Source organism: Canis aureus, chromosome 25, assembly GCF_053574225.1.
Source record: "Canis aureus isolate CA01 chromosome 25, VMU_Caureus_v.1.0, whole genome shotgun sequence".
NCBI lineage: Eukaryota > Metazoa > Chordata > Mammalia > Carnivora > Canidae > Canis > Canis aureus.
The window spans coordinates 43740989-43767106 of NC_135635.1; the positions used below are offsets into that span (position 1 = coordinate 43740989).

Consider the following 26118-nt stretch of genomic DNA (forward strand, 5'->3'; position numbering starts at 1 on the left):
GTTTAATGGGTATCTAATTTCTGTTTGGGATGGTGAAAACATTCTGGAAATAGACAGTAGTGATGGTTATACAATATTATGAATGTATTCAATGCCACTGAATTATACACTTATATGTGGTCAAAATGCTAACTTTCATGGTACAGATATTTTACCACAATAATTTGTTAAAAGAAAGAAATAGTACCTGAATTCAATCATGAGAAAATAATCAGGCAAACCCAAATTATGAGTCATTCAAGGGCATCTGACTGGCTCAGTCGGTAGAGCACGTGAATCCTGATCTTGGAATTATGTTTGAGTTCCAAGTTGGGTGTAGAGATTACTTAAAAATAATTTTTAAAAATCTTTACACGTGAAAAGATACTCAACATTGTTCATTGTCAGGAAAATACAAATCAAAACCGTGATGAGATACCACCTCACACCTGTCAGAATGGCTAAAAATGACAACAGAAGAAACAATAGGCATTGGTGAGAATGTGGAGAAAGGGGAACCCTCTTGTACTGTTGGTGGGAATGCAAACTGGAGCAGCCACTCTGGAGAACAGTATGGGAGTTCCTCAAAAAGTTAAAAATAGAACTCCCCTATGACCCAGCAATTGCACTACTAGGTATTTATCCAAAGGATCCAAAAATACAGATTCAAAAGTGTACATGCACGCCAATATTTATAGCATCATTATCAACAATTGTCAAACGCAGAAAGAACTCAAATGTCCATTGACTGACAAATGGATAAAGAAGATGTGGTATATATATACAACGGAATATTACTCAGCCATCAAGAAGAATGATATCTTGCCATTCACAACACCATGATGGAGCTAGAGTGTATTATGCTAAGTGAAACAGATCAGTCAGAGAAAGATAAACACCATATGATTTTACTCATATGTGGAATTTAAGAAACAAAACAGATGAACATATGGTAGGATGGGAAGAGAGAAGGAATTAAACCACAAAGAGACTTTTTTTTTTAAATCATAAGAGACTCTTAACAGAGAACACACAGAGGGTTGATGGGCAGAGGTGGGTGGGGGATGGGCTAAATGAGTGATGGGTACTAAAGAGGGCATTTACTATGAGGAGCACCGGATGTTGTATGTAAGTGATGTATATGATTTGTGTGTTATATGTGATGTATATGATGCATGCAAGTGAGTATGTGATGTACATAAGTGATGTAAGTGTTGGATGTAAGTGTATAAATCACTGAGTTCTACTCCTGAAAGCATAACTGCACAATTATGTTAACTAACTAGAATTTAAATAGAAAATTTGAAAAGAAAAAAACAAATTGTGGGCCATTCTACAGAATGACTCAGCTGCATTCTTCAAAAATGTCTAGATGATGAGAGAACAAAAAATAGAGTAGAGTGCTGTTGCAGGTTAAAGACACCCAATGCAATGACTAATCCTTGATTGTATAAGAGCTCTAGAGGGCATTGTTGTGTGGCAATTGGGAAAAGTGAATATAAACTGTATATGAATGTGAAATTTCTTCAGAGTGATAATGATATTGGGGCTAGGCAGGAGAATGCCCTTCTTAGAAGATATATGCTGAAGTATTTAGGGAGGATATTTGCAACTTTCTTTCTAAAAGGTAAGAGGATGCATTTATAGTAAGAGGTAAAGTAAATGTAGCAAAATTGATGAATGTAGGGGAAGAGTTTACAAATATTCATTGTCTTGGTTTGGAAAATAAAATATTACAGGAAAAATATAGTCTAGTAATGTTGGTTCCCAAATGATCAGGGAAACACTGACTTTCTGTGAATCCACGAGTAAAATGTTAGTGTTTGCCACATTGGATCATCCTGTTTTCCTGAACTCACTCCCTAGGGTTGCCAGAAGAAACTGGCATGGAGTATTTGGGAGGTGAGAAGAGATGCTCCTGACAATAGCAACTCTTTACTGAGCCCTCCATTTTCTTCCAACGTTGCTTCTCTGCTCTCTCAAAGCACATAGGGTCTGTGCTGTCTACCTTGACTGTTTCAGGATCTACTCTATTGTGTTCTTGTGTGTATCAGTGATTTTAGTCCCCAAAAGCTGGACCATGTCTCACTTTTCTTTTTTCTAGTAGTCTCCACACCTGGTGTTAGAGCCCAATGTGGGGCTTGAACTCATGACCCTGAGATCGAGACCTGAGCTGAGATCAAGAGTCAGATGCTTAAATCGACTGAGCCACCCAGATGACCCAAATCACTTTTCTTAGAACTCTCCCTCCACCAGCATCCCCAACCCTATGCTTTGTACAGAGTTAAATACATAGCAGGTGCCTAATAAATATTTTTCTGTTAGTTGATTATTGACAATCTCATCAATAAAGACAGAAAGGCAAGCATGGAAGTACAAGTGGTCAAGGATAAAAACAAAAAACCAAAAAAACAAGTGGTCGAGGATAGTCAAAAGGTTTATTCCCAACCAAGGTATTAAAATGATGCCAGGTAGGGACTTGCAAAAGGAAGATAAATCAAGTATGGACTTTGACACAATCTAATTCTCTGTGGCAACCAGGTAGGTGTTACTGGTTTAGGAGGAAATTAGTGCTTAGGGGTGGGGTAAAAGAAGTACAGCTTTGGCTAAAGCTTATGAATACCTAACCACAGAATGTCTACCTCAGCCTCATAGGGCAACTGTTCTCACAACCCTGTGAATCCTTCCCAAGGAAGCAGAGTCAAACAAAGGACTGAGGATCTCAAGAAAGGAAGTTCTCTGGGCACCTGTGTGGCTCAGTTGGTTAAGCATCTGACTCGTAATCTCAGCTCAGGTCTTGATCTTGGGGGTTATGAGTCCAAGTCCCGTGCTGGGCTCCACACTGGATGTGGAACGTACTTAGAAAAAAAAAAAAGAGTTCTTATTTGGGTTCCTTGAGTCAAGTCACTGTGCCTTAAAGAATTTATCTGCACCACTTGGGATTCAAGAAGAACAATATGAGACTCTACCAGAGACTGGAGGTGAGAACAAATGTCTGCACTGCTCTAGGGAGGTGCTGTCCACATGCCTGACAAGTGGCAAGAGAATATGTAGCCCTGCTGCATTCCACATCTAGCTGAGACACTAGTGTGCTGCTGTGTTGCAGCTTGTTAAGGGAACGTAGACTTGTCTTTCTTGTCCTGAGTCATTTTTCAATGAGGCTGGAAGAACTAAGGACTTATGGGTGAATTTCCTCTCTCCATCCCAGCCAAAGCTGCCAGGAGGGGCAGGCTCTAGGCTCCATTGTTCTATACAATGTATTGCTATTTCCTATTCAATGACAAGCATTGACCCTTAGTTTTGAATTCCATTTAATATTTTATTATATACCTTCTTTTATTAGTCTGTGATTATTTCATCTAAGTCCCAAATTTCCCCACCAGCTTCTTGGAGAACTACACTCTCTGCTACTTTACCACCTATGCTTCCTCCCACATCTTGTACTGTACACAGTAAACATGAGGTACACAAGAAATATAGGGGAATGTGTAAATAATCTATCCTATGTTCATATTATGTAATATCACACAGCAGTTAAAAAGAATGAAGTGGATCTACATACTCTGACATGGAGAGATTTCCAATTCATATTAAGGTGTCAAAAAAAGAAAAAGCTCTCAGGTACGGGATGAAACCCTCTATGCGGAAGGGCCTAGTAGAAGAAACAAGGGTTTGGTCCATATATCTGTTTATATCCTTCCTCACATATACCCCTGGTCACAGACATTGTTATAACTAGTGGAGTAGAACTCAGTAACTTCCTTTTCAAAAAGAAGTGTAAGGCAGTTAACATGGGACTTGCTGCAATAATGTCACATTTAGGGAGCACTAACGTGGAGCAATGTTCTTAGTGCTCTATATGATTGATAGTTCTATAAGGACCTGAGGCACAGAGATGTTAAGTAACTTGCTTTAAGTTAGCACACCAAGGAAGTGGAAGATGCAGGATTTGAACCCAAACAGTCTAGCTCCAGACCTTATATTCTTTACCACTATGCAAAAGCTGTTCAATCAAGGTACCCCTTTCCCCAGCCCTTTCCTACCTTCTCTGTGTTTCTACATCTGAACGATGGCACTCAGAACACTGTGTGAGAATTAACCTGCAAAGAAAAAAAAAGAAGCCCATTCCCTACCTTAACCTATGGGCCTCATCTATGGATTTGATGTTTTGAGGTACCTATAAGGAGCTACTGATGCCTTCTGGAAACTATGTGTGGGATGTTACTGAGAGATCATGACTATTTGCCATGTCTGTATTTAGTCATGCAATATACATAGATTTCCACAGTGCCTCCTGAGGACCGTGGTAGAGCCAACTGTGGATCAGACCAGGTGGAACCTCAGCTTCGTAGGCAAGCCTGATGGTTGTCCAGGTGTAATGAATCTTACCTGACGCAAGGTGGGTTGTGGACTGGATAACTGACGATGGGAGGTTATATTTTACCTTCTCAAAGCCCTGAGCCATTATGATGGATGCCACCTGAAAGCAAATTAGGAAGCTTTGCCCCAGGCCCAGGTCCTCAATAGTGTGTTGGAGCATTGTGCTATTTCAGATTAAATCAGCATGCTTCAAATTTGCCAGACCTATTATCACAGCAATATGTATCCCCAGTTCACACATGGAATGTTTGCTCTCTGGCAGCCAAATGCACTTGGAACTGGCAGTGATGATCTCATAAAGCAGGAAAGCTGAGCAGTTAGTCAGATGATTAACATGTTATTGAGATGGAGGAGTTGAACATCACTTAATGAAAATATCAGGGTATTGCAGAATTAGGAGTTTCCAAACTTGGGGGCAGCTTAGGAACCCTCACACCCAAAGTCCTTATTTTCCGAACCGGGAAACTGAAGCTTTAGAAAACAGTAGGTAGCAGGGCTTCTGGCCTGAGAAAAGTTAAAATGTATTTCTTTCAAATACAATACACCCTAGAGGAACAGCACTGCTCAGAGCTCCCTTTTAACAGCTCCAGGATCTCCTGTGCTCAACTAGTTAGTAACTTATCCTCCCTTTTTAAGGGTATTCCTTGTGTTTTTTTAAAAAAAGATTTAAAAAATTTATTTGAGAGAGAGTGTGTGTGTGAGCACTAGAAGGAGCAGGGGGAGAGGGAGAAGCAGACTCCCCACTGAGCAAGGAGACCAGAGAATGTGGGGCTCCATCTGGGTCTCTGGAATCATGACCAGAGCCACCCAGGCACCCCCGGTATTCCTTATTTTTAAAGGACCTGTTTGTATTGTGTTTACTCATATGTTAAAAAAGGATCATCCCCACCGCCCTCCCTCTCTGTCCTGCAACCTTGTTCCAATTTCAGTCCAGAGGAGTGGAGGGCTGTAGGTTGGAAATGGGGGTGAGAAGTGTTCTTCATAAATTGTTTGCATGCTCTGTGTCTACGGATCTTCAAGTATAGGTCCTCCAGGTGGGTTTCAGGCTTTTCTCTTCCGTAATTATCTTTACAAGGTGGAATTATTCGACGCTTTGCTTTTACTCGTTTAAAATAATAAACAGCCATTGCCTTACTGATGTCTCATCAAAACAAAAATCTTGTCTTCCACGTATAATGTTCTCTGGCTTTCAAAGCTACCGCGTCCACCTTCTTGAACAGTCCTACCCTCTGAGAAGGAGGACATGAGGTGTGTCTACTATGGGGTGATGAGGATAGGACCAGGAGCACTGTTGTCGTTCTCAAGCACTCTGAGCACCAGAAAGTGATTGTATTGAGTTGCTAAGAGTGCCTCACTTTCCCCTTCTCAAGATTGGTTTTATTTATGCTCGATTTACAGGTGAGCTCCAATTGGAGAGGTTTGGACAAATTCAAAGGCTTGTTCTTTCTCTTTCTCGGCAGGATGAAGGGGAGAGGAAGGGGTATGTGCAAGGGGGGAGGAATGCGCCCCAAGCCAGGATCCCTCTCATGGAAGTCAGGAAAGAATTCCGCATCACTAGGTTTGATTATATCTCTGTGCTAAAGAGACAGGTTCTAGAGGCATCTTTTCTATATTGCCCCAGAGTTAGGTTGTTTCCTAGTCCGGCCCAAAAAATGTCTTTGAAGACAATGTGGCTTTAGGGCAGACTTTAGCTGCCCATCATCAGACTTCAGCACGCTCCTGGCAAAGGCCTGAGCCGGGGAGCACGACAGGGGGACGTGCCCAGCGACGGCTCCGACGCCTATAGGATGTGAATCCCCGTGGAACGACCTGCGGGCTGTGACATTCGGCAAGTTAACTTCTGCGAACTTCTGAAATTGGGGTGAATGATAGCTACAAAGTCGCCTTGAACTATAAAAATAAATATGCAAAGTGTCTGCTAGATACAAAGTAAGTGCTCAGAGAACGTAGCTATTATTAACCTAAGGGAAGCCTAGGGGAAAGTCGGCAGGAAGCCATGGACTCCAGGCCAAGAAGGAACCGAAATGGCCCCGACCGCGCTCCACCCACCGCGAGCAGCAAGTGCGCCCGGGACCCGGCGCAGGAAGAGGCCCCTCGGCCCCCCGGACCCGAGCCGACCGGCCGTCGCGAGCGGAGCCGAGGCCAGGCCGGGCCGAGCGGGGCGGGGCGGGGCGGGGCGGGGTTGTTTTGCTTCAGCAGCCGGCGAGGACGGCCCTCGGCCTTCCGCTGGAGAAGGAAGACGGACAGCCACGTAGCAAGAGCTCAAGACCAACCGCCAGCGGGCTCCGCGGCCGGACAGCGAAGCGAGCCCTCCGGCCGGCTGGGCGGGAGTCAGCTGACCTGCGACCGGCCCCGCCCCCGGCCCCGCCCTCGGCCCCGCCCCCGGCCCCGCCCCCGGCCCTACGCGCGGCGCGAGCCTCCCTCAGCCAATCGGAGGCCCCCTGGCCGCGCGGCCTCTTCCGCCGACCCCTCCCGCCAGGTCGGGCTGCGGGACTCCCGGCCGCCCCCGGGCCGCCCTCGCGGCCGCGGTGTCTTCCTTCTGAAGGCAGTATCCACCGTCTCGGGGCGGCCTGCGCCCGCGAGCGCACCTCTTAAGGGCAGGCCGGCTGCCCGAGGCTCCCCGTGGCCACACTGCCCGCTCTGTTCTGGGGCTTTCAGGCATCCGTCGAGGGCTGACCCCTCCCAGGGCGCCTTCTCTTCCCTCCGGACCTGGCGCACCTGTGGCCCGAACGGACCCGTCCCCTCCAGCTGCGGCGGCTTCTGCTGCGGGGAGACCGTGCAAGCCCGCGCCCGCAGCCTACCTCAGCCTGCAGCCGGGGGTGGGGAGGAGGGAAGGGAGGAGGGTATTTGAAGGACTCGGGTGTTGACGGGTCCTGAAGATCTGGCCCGGCCCTCGGGCCTGAGCCCACCGCGCTGCCGCCGGCCGCACGGATCACGGAGGAGGAACACTTGATCCCGCCCCTACAGTGTGCCTGGAGCCTGACTTTTGTCCCTTGGAGCAATCCTCACAATCCACCCCCGCCCCCCCGGGCTGTAGAGGGGGTATCGCTATTCTAGTTCTGGAAATGGGGAGACCGAGCTTCCGAGAGAATTGCACCACTACTGAAGGTCCGGTTTGCAACGAAACCATTGGTCTTTTCTAAGTGACTGGGGGGTCATACCAGGACGCCAAGTAGTGTCTACACTCAAACTCCTATGGGTTCCCTTGTTTGCTTGGGGCAGCAAACATCAAGGGCCTAGGTTTTCCCAGAATTTCCAGGCCCCTTTCTACTAGCAAGTCAGTCCACTGCAGAGAGCACCTGCCTGAGAAAAGTTAAAGTGTATTTTTCTTCTAACACAATACACCCTAGAGGAATAGCACTGAAGGCAGCCTCGGGTCTTAGATTGGAGAGCACTTTCCTTGCCCCCACAATATAGGCCAGCTGCCCCTTATGGCACCCCTATATCCCTTTTTTTGGTAATTCTTATGACACTGTCTGTTGTGATTTCCTTAGCTATTTCCCTCTGTAGATGGAGGGAGGCTACCTGAGAGTAGGAAAGAGGTCTTGACTAACCTCAGCATTTGGCTGAAATGCCAGGCATCATCCAGCTCCCAGAATGCAAGTGTGCTGCAGAGGCTCCACTTGAAAAGCACTGAACTAGAGTTTGGAAGTTAAAAGTAGGGTCAGAGGGGAAGCTGGAGACAACTATAAAAAATTGACCTTTGGGGGCACCTGGGTGGCTCAGTGGTTGAGCATCTGCCTTTGGCTCAGGTCCCCAGATGATCCTGGGGTCCTGGGATCCAGTTCTGAATCAGGATACCTGCAAGGAGCCTGCTTCTCCCTCTGCCTATGTCTCTGCCTCTCTCTCTGTGTCTCTCATGAATAAATAAAAATCTTTTAAAAAATTGACCTTTAATAAACACAACAATACTAATAACATGGCTAGCATGTATTGATTATGGAGCAGGCATTGTTTGGAGTGCTGTAATCCAGTGCTCCCCAAACTTAAATGAACATTCCAGTCACTTGGGGATCTTGTTAACCGGTGGATTCTGATCAGTACATCTCGGGTAGGTCCTGAGATTCTACATTTCTAACCACCTCCCCTGTGATGGTGCATGAATCATACTCTGTATAGCAAGGTTTTGGTGTGTTAACTGATTTTATCCTCTTAAAAGCATTAAGAAGTAAGTATCATTATTCCTATCTTATATACAAGGAAGCTGAGAGGTTAAGCACCTAGGAACTAAGGTCAAATAAATAAACTGCAGAGCACTGAGGGAGAGGGGGAATGGTATAAGCAGGTACAGTTCTGGAAAAAGAAACACAATTCTAACCCAAGGAAACAGTATTTACAGAAGCCTGACATGCATGGCAGGTGGCCAGGGGCTGCAGCAAGTGCTGTTTCACCCATACATACCATGTGTATCTTACTCATGAGCTTTCCAAAGGCCCCAAAGATTTGAGACCTGAAGAAAATGTATTGGCATCTACATATAAAAACAGAATGTTTTGTTGGCAAATCGAACTTCAATAAAAAATTAAAAAAAAGAAAACTGAACATTTAAATGAGTCATTTCAACCTTCAAGTCTTTAAAAATCCTTTCAGAATTTTTTACATTAAAAAATTGATATATAGTGAACGATACGGGTATATTTTAATACATTTGATACAAATGGAGTAGGGCCTCCCAGGCCTCAGATCCACTAAGGACAAGATAGGCTGTGGCCACATTGGGTCTGGATGGAATCCTGAGGGCAGCTGGGAACCAAGGATAGAAGCAGGAAAATGTTCTCTGTGGCTACAGTGAGGAGAATGGATTGGAGGGAGGCCAGACTGGAGGCCCAGTGGCTAGAGACCAGATAGGCGTTTATAGACTTCCAGACTGCAAGACAATCTCTCGTCGGTGCCAAGATTAGCATAAAATGATATCATTATACAGCTCAATTATTGTTTGAGTCCTCCAGCCCCTATCTGACTCAGCACTCCAGATTTACTGAGATTTGGGGACAAGGGTTTTGCCAGATCCTTTCTCATTAAGGCTGGTGACGTTACTGTCCAGGGGAGGTGTGTTTAAGCACACGCCCTTGAATCAGACAGTCATGAGTGTGAACCTCCACTCTGTTGCTTGCTAGCTGTGCAACTTTGCATAAGTGATTTAACTTCTCTGAGCCTCAGATGCCTTATTGGGCATAATGCACTCCTTATGGAATTTAAACTATATCTACAGTGCCTCCCACAGAACAGGTACGTATAAACAAGTGGCAGCCGTTGTCACCTCTGTGCCAATATTCTGAGACCTGGTTGGGTTTTCTTTAGGAAGGAACAGGGCTGGGGTAAAGAATTTAATCTTTTCATCTATTTCCTGTGGTCAAAATTATTATCCTCATTTCACAGGTAAGGGAACTAGTGCTGGGAGATTAGATAGCTCAGTGAACTCAGGGCAGAAACCTTCAAGAGCTGGAATTTTGTTTTTATTTCTTTTTTTTACACTCTCTCCAGCAGTCAATATCTGTTGCTTCCACCACCCTTTGCTCGGTCCAGAACCTATTTCCCTTAGTCATGGCACGGATCCATCATGATGGCCAAAGCCATGCCGCCGTTGAGCGCGCTCCTTGCTCCTCAGGCTCCCTAACCTTATCTGACCTACTCACTACCTCACCACCCTGGCCCCTACCCCCGATTTTACAGCTTCTGGAGTTCCCTTATTAAAGAGACAACTTGTCTCTTTGAGAATCAGACAGAACCACCCTGGACTGGGATGTCTTCCAGAGTACCTCCCTTTAAAGGGAGTAGATAAGTAGGTCACATCAGGATGGTAGGGAGGAGGCGGACTTCTAATGGGAAGGAGGAAAAGTACTGCAGATCACGTGGAGAATGGAAAACAAAACAACAGGGCTGCTCTCTGGCTCTCTGCTTCTATCTCTCCATCTCACAGTCTCAGGGGAAGCCCCCTGCTGGCCGCTAAGTACTGGGAAAAGCGCGTGGAGACCCCACAGGGCATACTGAACTCTTGGGGTTTGGGATGCCACTGGAAACTAAAGTGAGCAGAAAGCTGTCTACTCTTTGTTCCTCTCCATCCCTTCTCTTCAAGTCCCCCACAATCACCAGGAGATGTTTTCCTTCTTTCTGGAGAGGAGTGATCTCAGCTGGGACAGAGGCTGTGGAACTCCTGTCCAATTCCTGCTCCTTGAGGGCCTGAGAGCACCGAGCTCGGCAGCTTGGAGGTTCCATGGGGCTGGGAAGGCACCGGGGGATCTGGTTCACCAAGATTCTGCTGTGGTGGCCAGGACAAGCCGTGGGCCTTTGCAGGACTTCTGCTCCCCATTCCCAACCCAACCCTGTTGAAGGCAGTTCACAACACGGTGTATGGCTGAGCACTAAAAGACATAGATCGCTGTGAAAACCTGGGAGACGAGAGACAGGGCGCGGCATTAAAGTGCCAATGCTGCCAGACCCGCCCTGCCCTGCTATCCCTTGGGATTGAGCCTGTTTGAATCCTGACCCTGGGGCAGTCATATTTCTAGGAAACTGCAGCTGAAGGGGGTGGTGGTAGGGGAGGTCCCAGCCACATGAATGTTACCAGCCCAGCTGTGTATAGATGAGAACTTGCAAATGGGTATCCAGGTAGAAAATGGGTCCCCGGACTCCATGCCTGGGAGACAAGGTAAGCTCACAAACACAAAGACCAAGACCGGATTCTTGCATGTGGAGGTGAACAGTCCCAGTTCCCTGAATGGGGCTTTGGAAAGGGAGCTCACCTCTGGAGAGGCCCAGGGTTTTCCATTCTCTTGGCGTGAAGCCTGGTGGACTTCCAGCTCTGAGGCTCACCACTTTAGGATACCGGTTAGCCTTTGTGTAGAGATGTTCCAGATTGCAGGATGCAACTCTCTCCCACCTGGCAGGTGCCCCCTGCCCTCCTTCCTCCCATCCCCAAAGTCCTGTATTCCTGGGCTCTTTTTGCTCCACCCCTACAGAAAGGGAATACCTCCCTACCTCCACCCCAAGTGTCCATGGCCTGTGGGAAAGTCCACCCTTGCCTACAGTTGTCCTTCTCTCTTTGTGTAAGGCTGGGCTGGGTGACAGGACAGAGACATCCGTCTTCACCTGTGCCCTTCCTAATGCTTCATTTCCCGAGGCTTGTCTAATACACTCTTTCCTGGAGTCATCCCAAACCATCTTTCATCAGAGTGGGTATAAATCCCCGTAAGTATGTGGCAGGCAAGTAGTAGCAATGACAGTGTGGTGGTGCTCCACGTTGAAACAAGAAGTTTGGGCTTGTGAGACTTAGATCCTTTGTGCTCTCAAAAAGTGACTGGTAGGGCAGCCTGGGTGGCTCAGCAGTTTAGCACCACCTTCGGCCCAGGGCGGGATCCTGGAGACCCAGGATCAACTCCCATGTTGGGCTCCCTGCATGGAGCCTGCTTCTCCCTCTGCCTGTGTCTCTGCCTCTCTCTCTCTCTCTCTCTGTTTCTCATGAATAAATAAATAAAATCTTAAAAAAAAAAAAAAGTGACTGGTAGTTCCCAGGCCCTAGCATCTGATCCAGCATGAGCCTCTTGCTTTGCCAGCATCTCTGCCTGATTCTGATCCCTGCCTTACTCCTGGTCCAGCACAAGTGCTATTCCTTGGCTTATCTAGGATTATCTGGGAGAAAGGAGGCCAGGTGGGAGCGCGAATCCAACAGCGCAGGCCCCGGAGCACAGGGCGCCAGGACACAGCCCAGGATCCTGCCTCCCCCCGGGACAGGCAGAGGCCGGGAGGGCCCAGGACTGCAAGGACGCTCCTGCCCCGAGCTGAGCAGATCAGCGGCCCCGCCCTGGAGCCTCCAGGCCCTGAGGAAGGAGAGCTCTGTAGTTACTGTGGGAGCTGAATACAGGCTCCAAAGCTGGCCGCTGCCACTGCGGTTGTTCCTCCTGCGGCCTCACGGGGTAAACAACCCCCACCGAGCCCTGCACCAGGCAGGGGGCAGAGCAGCTCCCCCAAGTGCTCACACCTGAAAATCAGCACAGCAGGCCCCTCCCCCAGAAGACCAGCTGGACGGACAAGTTTCAGGGGGAAGTCAAGGGACTTAAAGTATACAGAATCAGAAGATACTCCCCCGTGGTTTGTTTTGTATTTTTTTCTTTTTTGCTTTTTGATTTGTTTGCTTCCCCCACCCCTTTTTTCCCCTTTCTTTCTTTTTCTTTCTCTTTTTCTTCTCTTTTTTTTTCTTTTTTTCTTCCTTTTTTCTTTTTTCTTTTTCTCTTTTCTTTTCTTCTTTCTCTCCTCTCTTTTTCTCCTTTTCCCAATACAACTTGTTTTTGGCCACTCTGCACTGAGCAAAATGACTAGAAGGAAAACCTCACCTCAAAAGAAAGAATCAGAAACAGTCCTCTCTCCCACAGAGTTACAAAAATCTGGATTACAATTCAATGTCAGAAAGCCAATTCAGAAGCACTATTATACAGCTACTGGTGGCTCTAGAAAAAAGCATAAAGGACTCAAGAGACTTCATGACTGCAGAATTTAGATCCAATCAGGCAGAAATTAAAAATCAATTGAATGAGATGCAATCCAAACTAGAAGTCCTAACGACAAGGGTTAACGAGGTGGAAGAAGGAGTGAGTGACATAGAAGACAAGTTGATGGCAAAGAGGGAAACTGAGGAAAAAAGAGACAAACAATTAAAAGGCTATGAAGATAGATTAAGGGAAATAAACGACAGCCTGAGGAAGAAAAACCTATGTTTAATTGGGGTTCCCGAGAGCGCCGAAAGGGCCAGAGGGCCAGAATATGTATTTGAACAAATCCTAGCTGAAAACTTTCCTAATCTGGGAGGGAAACAGGCATTCAGATCCAGGAAATAGAGAGATCCCCCTCTAAAATCAATAAAAACCGTTCAACACCTCGACATTTAATAGTTAAGCTTGCAAATTCCAAAGATAAAGAGAAGATCCTTAAAGCAGCAAGAGACAAGAAGTCCCTGACTTTTATGGGGAGGAGTATTAGGGTAACAGCAGACCTCTCCACAGAGACCTGGCAGGCCAGAAAGGGCTGGCAGGATATATCCAGGGTCCTAAATGAGAGGAACATGCAACCAAGAATACTTTATCCAGCAAGGCTCTCATTCAAAATGGAAGGAGAGATAAAGAGCTTCCAAGACAGGCAGGAACTGAAAGAATATGTGACCTCCAAACCAGCTCTGCAAGAAATTTTAAGGGGGACTCTTAAAATTCCCCCTTTTTTTTTTTTTAATTTTTATTTATTTATGATAGTCACAGACAGAGAGAGAGAGAGAGAGAGGCAGACACATAGGCAGAGGGAGAAGCAGGCTCCATGCACCGGGAGCCCGACGTGGGATTCGATCCCGGGTCTCCAGGATCGCGCCCTGGTCCAAAGGCAGGCGCTAAACCGCTACGCCACCCAGGGATCCCAAAATTCCCCTTTAAGAAGAAGTTCAGTGGAATAATCCACAAAAACAAGGACTCAATAGATACCATGATGACACTAAACTCATATCTGTCGAAAGTAACTCTGAACGTGAACGGACTTAATGACCCCATCAAAAGGCGCAGGGTGTCAGACTGGATAAAAAAGCAGGACCCATCTATTTGCTGTCTGCAAGAGACTCATTTTAGACAGAAGGACACCTACAACCTGAAAATAAAAGGTGGGAGAACCATTTACCATTCAAATGGTCCTCAAAAGAAAGCAGGGGTAGCCATCCTTATATCAGATAAACTAAAATTTACCCCGAAGACTGTAGTGAGAGATGAAGAGGGACACTATATCATACTTAAAGGATCTATCCAACAAGAGGACTTAACAATCCTCAATATATATGCCCCGAATGTGGAAGCTGCCAAATATATAAATCAATTAATAACCAAAGTGAAGAAATACTTAGATAATAATACACTTATACTTGGTGACTTCAATCTAGCTCTTTCTATACTCGATAGGTCTTCTAAGCACAACATCTCCAAAGAAATGAGAGCTTTATTTATTTATTTATTTTTTATTTATTTATGATAGTCACAGAGAGAGAGAGAGAGGCAGAGACACAGGCAGAGGGAGAAGCAGGCTCCATGCACCGGGAGCCCGATGTGGGATTCGATCCCGGGTCTCCAGGATCGCGCCCTGGGCCAAAGGCAGGCGCTAAACCGCTGCGCCACCCAGGGATCCCGAAATGAGAGCTTTAAATGATACACTGGACCAGATGGATTTCACAGATATCTACGGAACTTTACATCCAAGCTCAACTGAATACACATTCTTCTCAAGTGCACATGGAACTTTCTCCAGAATAGACCACATACTGGGTCACAAATCGGGTCTGAACCGATACCAAAAGATTGGGATCGTCCCCTGCATATTCTCAGACCATAATTCCTTGAAATTAGAACTAAATCACAAGAAGTTTGGAAGGACCTCAAACACGTGGAGGTTAAGGACCATCCTGCTAAAAGATGAAAGGGTCAACCAGGAAATTAAGGAAGAATTAAAAAGATTCATGGAAACTAATGAGAATGAAGATACAACCGTTCAAAATCTTTGGGATGCAGCAAAAGCAGTCCTGAGGGGGAAATACATCGCAATACAAGCATCATTCAAAAACTGGAAAGAACTCAAATACAAAAGCTAACCTTACACATAAAGAAGCTAGAGAAAAAACAGCAAATAGATCCTACACCCAGCAGAAGAAGAGAGTTAATAAAGATTCAAGCAGAACTCAACGAAATCGAGACCAGCAGAACTGTGGAACAGATCAACAGAACCAGGAGTTGGTTCTTTGAAAGAATTAATAAGATAGATAAACCATTAGCCAGCCTTATTAAAAAGTAGAGAGAGAAGACTCAGATTAATAAAATCATGAATGAGAAAGGAGAGATCACTACCAACACCAAGGAAATACAAACGATTTTAAAAACATATGATGAACAGCTATACACCAATAAATTAGGCCATCTAGAAGAAATGGACGCATTCCTGGAAAGCCACAAACTACCAAAACTGGAACAGGAAGAAATAGAAAACCTGAACAGGCCAATAACCAGGGAGGAAATTGAAGTAGTCATCAAAATCCTCACAAGACACAAAAGTCCAGGGCCAGATGGCTTCCCAGGGGAATTCTATCAAATGTTTAAAGAAGAAACCATACCTATCCTACTAAAGCTGTTTGGAAAGATAGAAAGAGATGGAGTACTTCCAAATTCGTTCTATGAGGCCAGCATCACCTTAATTCTAAAACCAGGCAAAGACCCCACCAAAAAGGAGAATTACAGACCAATAGCCCTGATGAACATGGATGCAAAAATTCTCAACAAGATACTAGCCAGTAGGATCCAATAGTACATTAAGAAAATTATTCACCATGACCAAGTAGGATTTATCCCCGGGACACAAGGCTGGTTCAACACTCGTAAAACAATCAATGTGATTCATCATATCAGCAAGAGAAAAACCAAGAGCCATATGATCCTCTCATTGGATGCAGAGAAAGCATTTGACAAAATACAGCATCCATTCCTGATCAAAACTCTTCAGAGTGTAGGGATAGAGGGAACATTCCTCAACATCTTAAAAGCCATCTACGAAAAGCCCACAGCAAATATCATTCTCAATGGGGAAGCACTGGGAGCCTTTCCCCTAAGATCAGGAACAAGACAGGGATGTCCACTCTCACCACTGCTATTCAACATAGTACTGGAAGTCCTAGCCTCAGCAATCAGACAACAAAAAGACATTAAAGGCATTCAAATTGGCAAAGAAGAAGTCAAACTCTCCCTCTTTGCCGATGACATGATACTCTACCTAGAAAACCCAAAAGCCTCCACCTCAAGATTGCTAGAACTCATACAGCAATTCAGTAGTGTGGCAGGATACAAAATCAATGCCCAGAAGTCAGTGGCATTTCTATACCCTAACAATGAGACTGAAGAAAGAGAAATTAAGGAGTCAATCCCATTTACAATTGCACCCAAAAGCATAAGATACCTAGGAATAAACCTAACCAAAGAGGTAGAGGATCTATACCCTAAAAACTATAGAACACTTCTGAAAAAATTGAGGAAGACACAAAGAGATGGAAAAATATTCCATGCTCATGGATTGGCAGAATTAATATTGTGAAAATGTCAATGTTACCCAGGGCAATGTACACGTTTAATGCAATCCCTATCAAAATACCATGGACTTTCTTCAGAGAGTTAGAACAAATTATTTCAAGATTTGTGTGGAATCAGAAAAGACCCCGAATAGCCAGGGGAATATTAAAAAAGAAAACCATAGCGGGGGCCTCACAATGCCAGATTTCAGGTTGTACTACAAAGCTGTGGTCATCAAGACAGTGTGGTACTGGCACAAAAACAGACACATAGATCAATGGAACAGAATAGAGATCCCAGAGGTGGACCCTCAACTTTATGGTCAACTAATATTCGATAAAGGAGGAAAGACTATCCATTGGAAGAAAGACAGTCTCTTCAATAAATGATGCTGGGAAAATTGGACATCCACATGCAGAAGAATGAAACTAGACCACTCTCTTTCACCAGACACAAAGATAAACTCAAAATGGATGAAAGATCTAAATGTGAGACAAGATTCCATCAAAATCCTAGAGGAGAACACAGGCAACACCCTTTTTGAACTCGGCCACAGTAACTTCTTGCAAGATACATCCACGAAGGCAAAAGAAACAAAAGCAAAAATGAACCATTGGGACTTCATCAAGATAAGAAGATTTTGCACAGCAAAGGATACAGTCAACAAAACTAAAAGACAACCTACAGAATGGGAGAAGATATTCGCAAATGACGTATCAGATAAAGGGCTAGTTTCCAAGATCTATAAAGAACTTCTTAAACTCAACACCAAAGAAACAAACAATCCAATCATGAAATGGGCAAAAGACTTGAAGAGAAATCTCACAGAGGAAGACATAGACATGGCCAACATGCACATGAGAAAATGCTCTGCATCACTTGCCATCAGGGAAATACAAATCAAAACCACAATGAGATCCCACCTCACACCAGTGAGAATGGGGAAAATTAACAAGGCAGGAAACCACAAATGTTGGAGAGGATGCGGAGAAAAGGGAACCCTCTTACACTGTTGGTGGGAATGTGAACTGGTGCAGCCACTCTGGAAAACTGTGTGGAGGTTCCTCAAAGAGTTAAAAATAGACCTGCCCTACGACCCAGCAATTGCACTGTTGGGGATTTACCCCAAAGATACAGATGCAATGAAACGCCGGGACACCTGCACCCCGATGTTTCTAGCAGCAATGTCCACAACAGCCAAAATGTGGAAGGAGCCTCGGTGTGCATCGAAAGATGAATGGATAAAGAAGATGTGGTTTATGTATACAATGGAATATTCCTCAGCCATTAGAAACGACAAATACCCACCATTTGCTTCAAAGTGGATGGAACTGGAGGGTATTATGCTGAGTGAAGTAAGTCAATTGGAGAAGGACAAACATTGTATGTTCTCATTCATTTGGGGAATATAAATAATAGTGAAAGGGAATATAACGGAATGGAGAAGGATTGTGTGGGAAATATCAGAAATGGAGACAGAACATAAAGACTGCTAACTCTGGGAAACGAACTAGGGGTGGTGGAAGGGGAGGAGGGTGAGGGGTGGGGGTGAATGGGTGATGGGCACTGAGGAGGGTACTTGATGGGATGAGCACTGGGTGTTATTCTGTTGTTGGTAAATTGAACACCAATAAAAGATAAATTTATTTTTAAAAAAATTAAAAAAAAAAAAAAAAGGAGGCCAGGCTTGCAGCCTCCATACCAACCCCCTCATCAATCAGCAATGTATCTGGGCAGTGGTTCTGAAACTTTAGAGAGCATCAAAATTACTGAAGGACTGGTTAAAATACAGATTGCTGGGCCCAGTCACCAGAGTTTCTGATTTAGTAGGTCTGGAGAGGGAGCTGAGAATTTGCATTTCTAACACATTCCCAAGTGATGGGATACTGCTGCTCCAGTGATCGCATTTGAAAACCACTGAACTAGAGTATATAGCAAATAGAAGACCTAGGTCTGAGTCCTCACCCTGCCATTTTCTCACTCTGCTGTCTTGTACTTGACCTTTCTGAGCTTCATTTCCTCTTCCATTAAAGATGGAAGAATGACAGCCAGGATGGTTGGGAGGATTAGATTTCATCATGTATTTAGAAGAGGCTTTCATTGTGCATGGCAAATTGAATTATGAATTAGTCAACAATTATAGTATATATTGAGTATTTTAGTGGCCCATTGGATATGCTGCCGTGGCTGACTTTGGGCAGATCGTATGTGAGGATTCTAAGACCTAGTTAAACATCACATAGCTCCAGACTCAGTTTTCTCTTCTATAAACAAGGCCTTTGGTCTAGTAGACTAACAGCCCCTCCCAGTCCCATTTAGAAAGAAGCTCAACTCTGGGAGGGGCCTTAGGTCTTGGAAGACCTAGCTACATTCCTTTTCCTTGCCCACCCCTTTTTAAGACTCCACCTGTGAGCTCAGGTGCTTCTGCAGAGCAAAAAACATCAGTCACCAGAGTGACTGGTCAACACATCCTCAAGGAGATGGCCTTCACTGTCCATCACAATCGGTTCCAACCTACCTTTATAACTATATTTCCCTCTGTTTTTCCTCCATTCACCTTAGAGCATAGACAAATCAGACTACTTGTCCTTCCCAAAATATACCCTGTGATGCCCTGCCTGCTTCCAACCTTTGTTCTTACCACTGGAATATCTTCTGCTGGTCAAAGTCCTATTCATTCTCCAAAGTTTAAGCAATGACTATCTCTTCCAAGAAATCGTCCCAAATCCTTCTGCCATCTGTCTGTTTGTCTACCTAGCTAGCTATCATCTATGTTATCTGTCTTTCTACTTAATATATAGGATTTTATATTTGCCTTTAGGTGATAGAAGCTCAAGTTACTGAAGTTGTCAGGTATAAGATCTAATTAAATCAGGATGTAACTACCTCACCCCTCCCTACTCGTGTCTGATGTCCCTCTGAAGGAGCTGAATAGAAACTCAGTAGTCTGCAGGTCTGTCCCTGGATTTCACATTCCTAAAATCTGTTCTTGAAGAATACTGACACATTAAAAAACAAGAGTGGAGACACCACGTAAAACTTTTAAAAAGAGCGATGATGGCCACTTACAAGGAGATGACTACTTACACAAAAGATTAGTCAGCTGTTTATTTTCTATGGTAGTCAGAGTCGAGAATAAATATATATGTGTGTGTAGATCTGCTCAAATTCACAGATTTGCATATAGGCACATCTGCTTCTCTAATTTTCTTTTTTAAACTAAAGGGTTTTTTTTTTATTCTAAATATATGCATTGGTAAAAATGTGTAAAGGAAATAAAAAGTAAGAATAAAAGTAAAGTAAAAGAAGAAAGTAAGTCATTCATAACCCCAAAATAACCAGTATTAACATTTTGGTGTATTGCTTGTGAGTAGTTTTCCTGCACGTATTTCTTCTGTATGATTTTTTAAGAAAATTGGGGTAAAATGTTTATACACTTCTGTATCCTACTTTTTTGATTTACATAGGATTAGCATTTTGCTATTTCTTTAAATATTATCCCCAAACACTGGAAAAAAATTATTTCATGATGTCCACTTACAGATGCACCAAAATTTATTTAATCATCCCCTCATTTTTGGATACTCCTTTTTTTTTTGCTCTGCACAATACTTCAGTGACCCCATCTTACATATCTGAACACATGTCTGATTATTTTCTTAAGCTGATTCTAGAAGTGGGGTTACTGAGTCATTTTTCTTTTTTAAAGTTTGTGTCTTTTTAAGTAATCTCTCACCCAAAGTGGGGCTTGAACTCACAACCCGGAGATCAAGAGTCACATTTTATATCTACTGAGCCAGCCAGCAGGCTCCCCGCTGAGCAGGGAGCCAGGTGGATGTGGGGCTCAATCCCGGGGCGCCAGGATCTGAGCCCAAGGCAGACGCTTAACCAACTGAGCCACCCAGGAGCCACCTGGGTCATTTTTAAGTCTCTTGATACATACTACCAAACTCTTTTCTGGAATTTCCATTTGGAAATACTTCCAGAGTACTTAATCTATAGCCCTCCTACTCATAAGTAATTTTTACCTCCCCTCCATTCTGTCTCTTGCTGTACTTAACCCTTTCTGCCTTGAATTTGCATTCACTGTGTATAAATCTTCTTTCTCTTACTAAGAGTCTGTCTTTGACCATCTTCATGTGTCTCTCAACACCTAGCATAGGTAGAAGAAAGGGGCCAGTGGACTGAGTCTACATAGGTAATCTGTAAGCAGAAGAGGAGCTCCATTTGGGGAAGAAGCAAGGAGAGTGGCTTGAACTCGATACTTTGCAACATCAATTGAAGGGGAAGAAAGTGATTGTCCTCCACCTTTTATACATCCAGGCTCTGGGAGTGGAGGAGAGATGGAAAACTAGTCAAGGGTAGAGTCTTGGAAAAGGAGTCACTTTAGTTCCCTGGCAGGGCTGCCACTAAGGGCGGGGAGAGGGCAGATGCTTGGGTGTAGAAAGAGAGAGACCCCTACTAGCCATCTCGGTCTCACAGGTTTTGACCTTGGGAAATACCTGCAGCACTGATTAGAGAGGCTTCAATAAGGTTTTTTAAATTAAAGTTTTCCAAATTTCAGTTGCACCTTGTTTGCAATTTTCTAATGAGAAGAAAGAACACACACACACACATACCCCCCTGTGATTTATATCATCCAGACCAGCCACATTTCTGAACAGTTAAGACAGATACAATTATTCAAATGTTCAGGGTGTGCCCATGACATTCATAAGGTCTGAATAAAGTCTTAAAACATATCACACCACTTACTTTAGCCTCATTCTGAGCAATAAAAATTTTGAAATCACAGGTTTGATGGATTAGTTACCTTTTTTTTTTTTGTAATACATACTAAAACTATAAAGCTTGTCATTACAATAAAAAATTCTCAGCCATTGGTTGTCCCTTTACTACCCATTAGTGGTATTGTACCACATTTTTGGGAAATACAGTTTTAATTGAACAGCTTCTTTGTAATTGTAGTTGTGTAGATTTCTTCCACATCATAAGCTTTCTAAGGTCAGGTATCATAGTATAGACAAGTTAGAACAGAGAAAGCATTTGTACTGTGCTTAGTACAGTTTTGACGCTCACTTAATATTTGTTCTCCCTTTGGTTTGGCTTGTTTTGGTAATGGGGTAGTGATGAATAGGAATTCATTTACATACTTAACAAAAATGAAGTCTTCAAGATCAGGATTATAAGGGGGAGACCGACATTTATATGGTAAAGAGAGTTGCCTCTGTTTAAATACTGTGCCATCATTATTTGGACGTGGGCTTTGAGGTGTTCAGGCTGGAAAACAGTAAATTATTCACATACTTTCTAGCTGTCTTTCCTGGGGTAAATAATACTTTTGCAAGTTTAAAAATGAGTCTTGGGGCTATAAAATAGAGTAACACTATATGGTTCACACAGAAATTCAACCCACTATAATGACCTCATAAAATAAAGAACACTTTTCCATACCTAACAAGTACAGAGGGAAATATAGAGTTATTGATTAATAAGTATTTGTTAATAGATGAAATGGCTTAGCTACAGTCAATATCACTTTACCGTTCCTGGAAAACCATTATCAGAAACAGAGGAACTAATATTTATTCAGTACATAATATTCTAGGGTCTTTATATATATATCTTGCCTCTGGATTTCCTGTGGTTAGCAGCCACATGAGGAGAGGGTAAAATCATACTACAAGGGGACAGGTATTTCTGTCTGTCCTTAATCCAAACTTGCCTTCTTCTCAGAAGACCCCAGTGATTGTTTCCAGAAAGGTTCCGAAACCTTATTGGATCCAGAGAGCTGGATCCACAGGAAGATGTGGAAACTCATGGATGACCTTCTGGCTGACCAAAAAATAAATGGCCAAAGGAATATGTGAATAAGATACCAGAATAAAAGAGTACAATAGGAGAAGAGAGAATGACTCTAGTAAAGGAAAGAAAGCCACCCTAACACTTTAGTTATCTGCTAGAAATAGTGACACTTATCAAGGCCTGGCCAATAATTTTCTCCTCCTTAGTTCTACCTACCTCTTTCCTTCTGAACCATCTTTCAAATGTAGAATTCTTTTTTTTTTTTTTAAAGATTTGATTTATTTATTCATGATAGTCACACAGAGAGAGAGAGAGGCAGAGACATAGGCAGAGGGAGAAGCAGGCTCCACGCAGGGAGCCCGATGTGGGATTTGATCCTGGGTCTCCAGGATCACGCCCTGGGCCAAAGGCAGGCACCAAACCGCTGCGCCACCCAGGGATCCCCAAATGTAGAATTCTTAAGCCCATAACTCAGGATAGTTTAACTCACCAGCACATAAGAAACTTGTTCTTCAGAGACTAAAAATGAGCAATACCGTTCCCTTAGCTACTAAGGATCCAGTGGAGGCAAGAACTAGAAGAAGTAATAAGAAAATACACCCCAGGGAGGCATCTGGGTGGTTCAGTCAGTTAAGCATCTGATTTTGGCTCAGGTCATGATCTCGGGGTGGGATCATGGGGTGATCCCTGCATTTGTCTCTCCACTCAGTGGGGAGTCTGCTTCTTCCTCTCCCTTGGTCCTTCTCCTTGCTTGTGCTTTTGCTCTCTTTCTCTCAAATAAATAAATAAATAAATAAATAAATAAATAAATAAATAAAATCTTAAAAAAAAATACACCCCAGGGTCAGAAGACTTGTGTTGAGATCCTGACTCTGTCAGGGTTGGGTTAACTGACCTTATATGTATTATTGATACCCTCTACTTCATTATTTCTTTAAGTCATTCCCTTACACATATTTTCTGAGCAACTACTGTGTACAAAGCAGTGCCTTGGGCACTAGGGCTACAGTAATGGAAGCAACAGGGGAGGTCCTGCTTTAATGGCATTTATGTTTTCATGAGGTTGATTCAGTTGGATAAGTAATCAAACAATGTGGCTTCATAGTGAGCAGTGCTATGGAAGAAATAAAACAAGTAATAAAGACAAATTGGAAGGAGGGTTCCCCTATAGAGGGTGAAGGGAAGGTCTCCCTGAGGCAGTAACATTTGAGCTGAGATCTGAGCATACTAGAAAGGAGCCAGCCAAGGGAAAGAATAGTCCAGCAGAAGGACCAGCAAACCCTGGATTGGGAACATGTTTGGGGCTGTATGACAACTCTATTTGGCTGTTGTACTAGATCGACGGCCTTGACACAGTAGTCCAGGTGACCCTAGAATGTCTCAGGGGTGGTGGGGCTGAGGGTGGAGGCTCTGCAGGCCTGCATCACCATGCCCAACACACACAGCAGCTCCTTGTTTATCAGAAGCATATACCAGGACGCTGTTGAAGCTTTTATCTGAAGAACAGATGTCATGATAAAAAATCTTGGTCTCAGAGTTCTTCTCCCTCTGTAATTGTCCAATTCTATGAAACTTTATCATACAACCCGTATGATTCCTACAGAAGGATTGACTTTATTCACTAGACAGAGTCAGAGTGTCAGTTCCAGGGACCTGGCTGTCTTCTCACCAGATCATCCCATCCCCTTCCCGTACATTGGTGGATTGGAACCTCTGATGCCCTCTCAGCCTGTCCCAGGTAGGGAGAGACGCATGTCTCTGCCTCCTCCTAGCAGATTATACTGGCTTCCTTTTTACCCCTGTCCAAATAAGACACTCTGTCCTACACAGGAGAGCTTTGTGGAGACAGCTGAGGAGTGGCTCCAGTTTTTTCCAACCTGTAAAATGCAAAGTTGGCCAGCTGTCTCTCTTCTTAACTCTAAAACTCATATCTTTCCTTGTCTCCAGAGAACTGCCCGGCAGCTCCCAAATAAGTCTCTCTGTCCTGGGGTTTGGAGGAAAGAGCTGTGCCGAATGTGAAATCATCTTCTGGTAATACGAATCTAATTAGCTCTTTGACTGACAAGAGGAAGCAGAGGCCAAGAGGGATTTAAACAACCCCATTCTCACATATTTCAAAACAAGAAAAGAACCAGACAAGGAAATGGAAAGATAATAAAGAGACAAAACCTAGGGAACATTTGGAGAAGGGGGTGAGTAAGAAGGAAAGGGAGAGGAGGGGGGGAATATCAAGTGACCGAAATATTAATCCTTCCTTCCCTCAACTTTACCTCTTCTCTCCCTCTCCACCCTCCTTCCCCTGTCCCAGAGAGAACTTACTTGGAGGTTGATGATTTCTCTTTCTGATTCCATCTTGCTGCCCCCAAGTGCCTCACACACACTGGTTCTGGTAACAGACTGTGTGGGCTACTCCAGGCTCAGCTGTCTGAGTCTCTACTGCTTTCTTTGGGTGGGAGAGAGCACACAGCTGGCAGGACAGACCTGCTATTTATCCATCTGATGTGGGATGCCTGTCCTAGCCTCAGCCCCTGGGGGAAGTGTACACATGCATACGCTTGTGTGCGTCTGCGTGTGTGTGAACACATATGCACTCCAGAGGATGATGTGTGGCACATTGCTAGGTGGCTTTTTGAGTTGGTAGTGACAGCATCGTTTTCTTTACTGGCGCCAGTGCCCCTCTAGTCCCAGAGGGGCCAGCCAAGGTCACTCAGCCTGCTTTGAGTTAGCTTTACCACTGGCATAGAAACCCTGTGGATTTATCAAGGAAATTGAAAAACAGCCTGAGGATGGTGTCTGACTTCACATTAGTGGAGCCGAATAAGGTCCCCAGTCATCAAGGGTGGGTGGACTCCAGCATATTTCCAAGATGCAGGCTGACAGACTTCGGTCTCTTGTTCCCTCTATCCCTAAAAGTTTAAAAAAAAAAAAAAAAGCAGCTTACCTAATAGGTCCTGAAACATAAGCCTTATTCTACAAAGTGAGTAAGCAATAAACTTTTATTGACAGATTATTTGATGTCCTCATTTTCTCCCTTGATTGGACAGGAAGAGAGCAGGAAAAAGTTATACCTTCACATTCTGTTTATGCAAGTAGTTGCATTTTCCCTACTTTCAAATTAAAGCTACCAGGAGTGAGTCTTTTTTTGGAAAGGTTTTCTTTTCTCTTGTTTACCTTAGAGCCTAAAACTCTTCTGGCTTCTTCCTGAAGCTAGTTTTAGACACCAGCTTGTGTGGGCATGGGTATGCATGATGCGTGCATAATGGGGGCAGCAGGAAATGGGAGTAATCCAATTCAGAGCTTAAAAGGAGTGAAGAGAGTAGCAGTGTCACAAATTTACTCTCACCACACTTAAATGTACCGCCCGAGATGGGTGTGTGTGTGTGTGTGTGTGTGTGTGTGTTTGGGGGGCAATTCTTCATTTCTATTAAATGATGTAACGTCCCCACCCTGCTAGACATGTGGTGAGTGGGAGGGTTGGTCAATGGGATGAGGATCACATTTCAGTGTAGTCTAATAAACACAGTTGGATTTAATTTAAATGGTAAACAGTCCAGTTTAGATAGAATGCTTAGGCTTTCCAATTTCCACTTCTCTCCCCCCAAAGATGGCATCAATGTGCATGGGAGAGGGGATTGGTTTATAAATGCTTGGAGGTGGAGGGGTAGCTCTTGGAGGTGGATGGCTCTTCGATGTACCCTGGAGCCTCTGCTAATTTCTGCTATGGAGTTGCTGGGTGGGGCTGAGACGGTGACTGCTGGGGAGAGACTGGCTGTGTTCCAGGGCCTCCTACTACTATTGGTGGCTGATGGCTGTGGCCAGGATAACTCATGGTCCATTGTTGCTTTGCTCTTCAAGGACCCCATGGGCTCCCTCACTGACTTTG

General features: G+C 44.2%; 1 protein-coding gene across 2 annotated transcripts in view; it reads right to left on the reverse strand.

Annotated features, from left to right (window-relative positions):
• The window catches only part of NINJ2 (ninjurin 2), an 85016-nt gene extending 60314 nt beyond the window's left edge, over positions 1 to 24702 (reverse strand). The window contains exon 1 of one of the 2 annotated variants that reach the window (XM_077871557.1): positions 24555 to 24702. In XM_077871557.1, the coding sequence (XP_077727683.1) occupies positions 24555 to 24587 (33 nt within the window). In that variant the 5' untranslated portion in view covers positions 24588 to 24702. The remainder of the gene's footprint in view (positions 1 to 24554) is intronic. The other variant, XM_077871563.1, reaches the window with a different exon arrangement.
• Positions 24703 to 26118: the final 1416 nt, after the last annotated feature.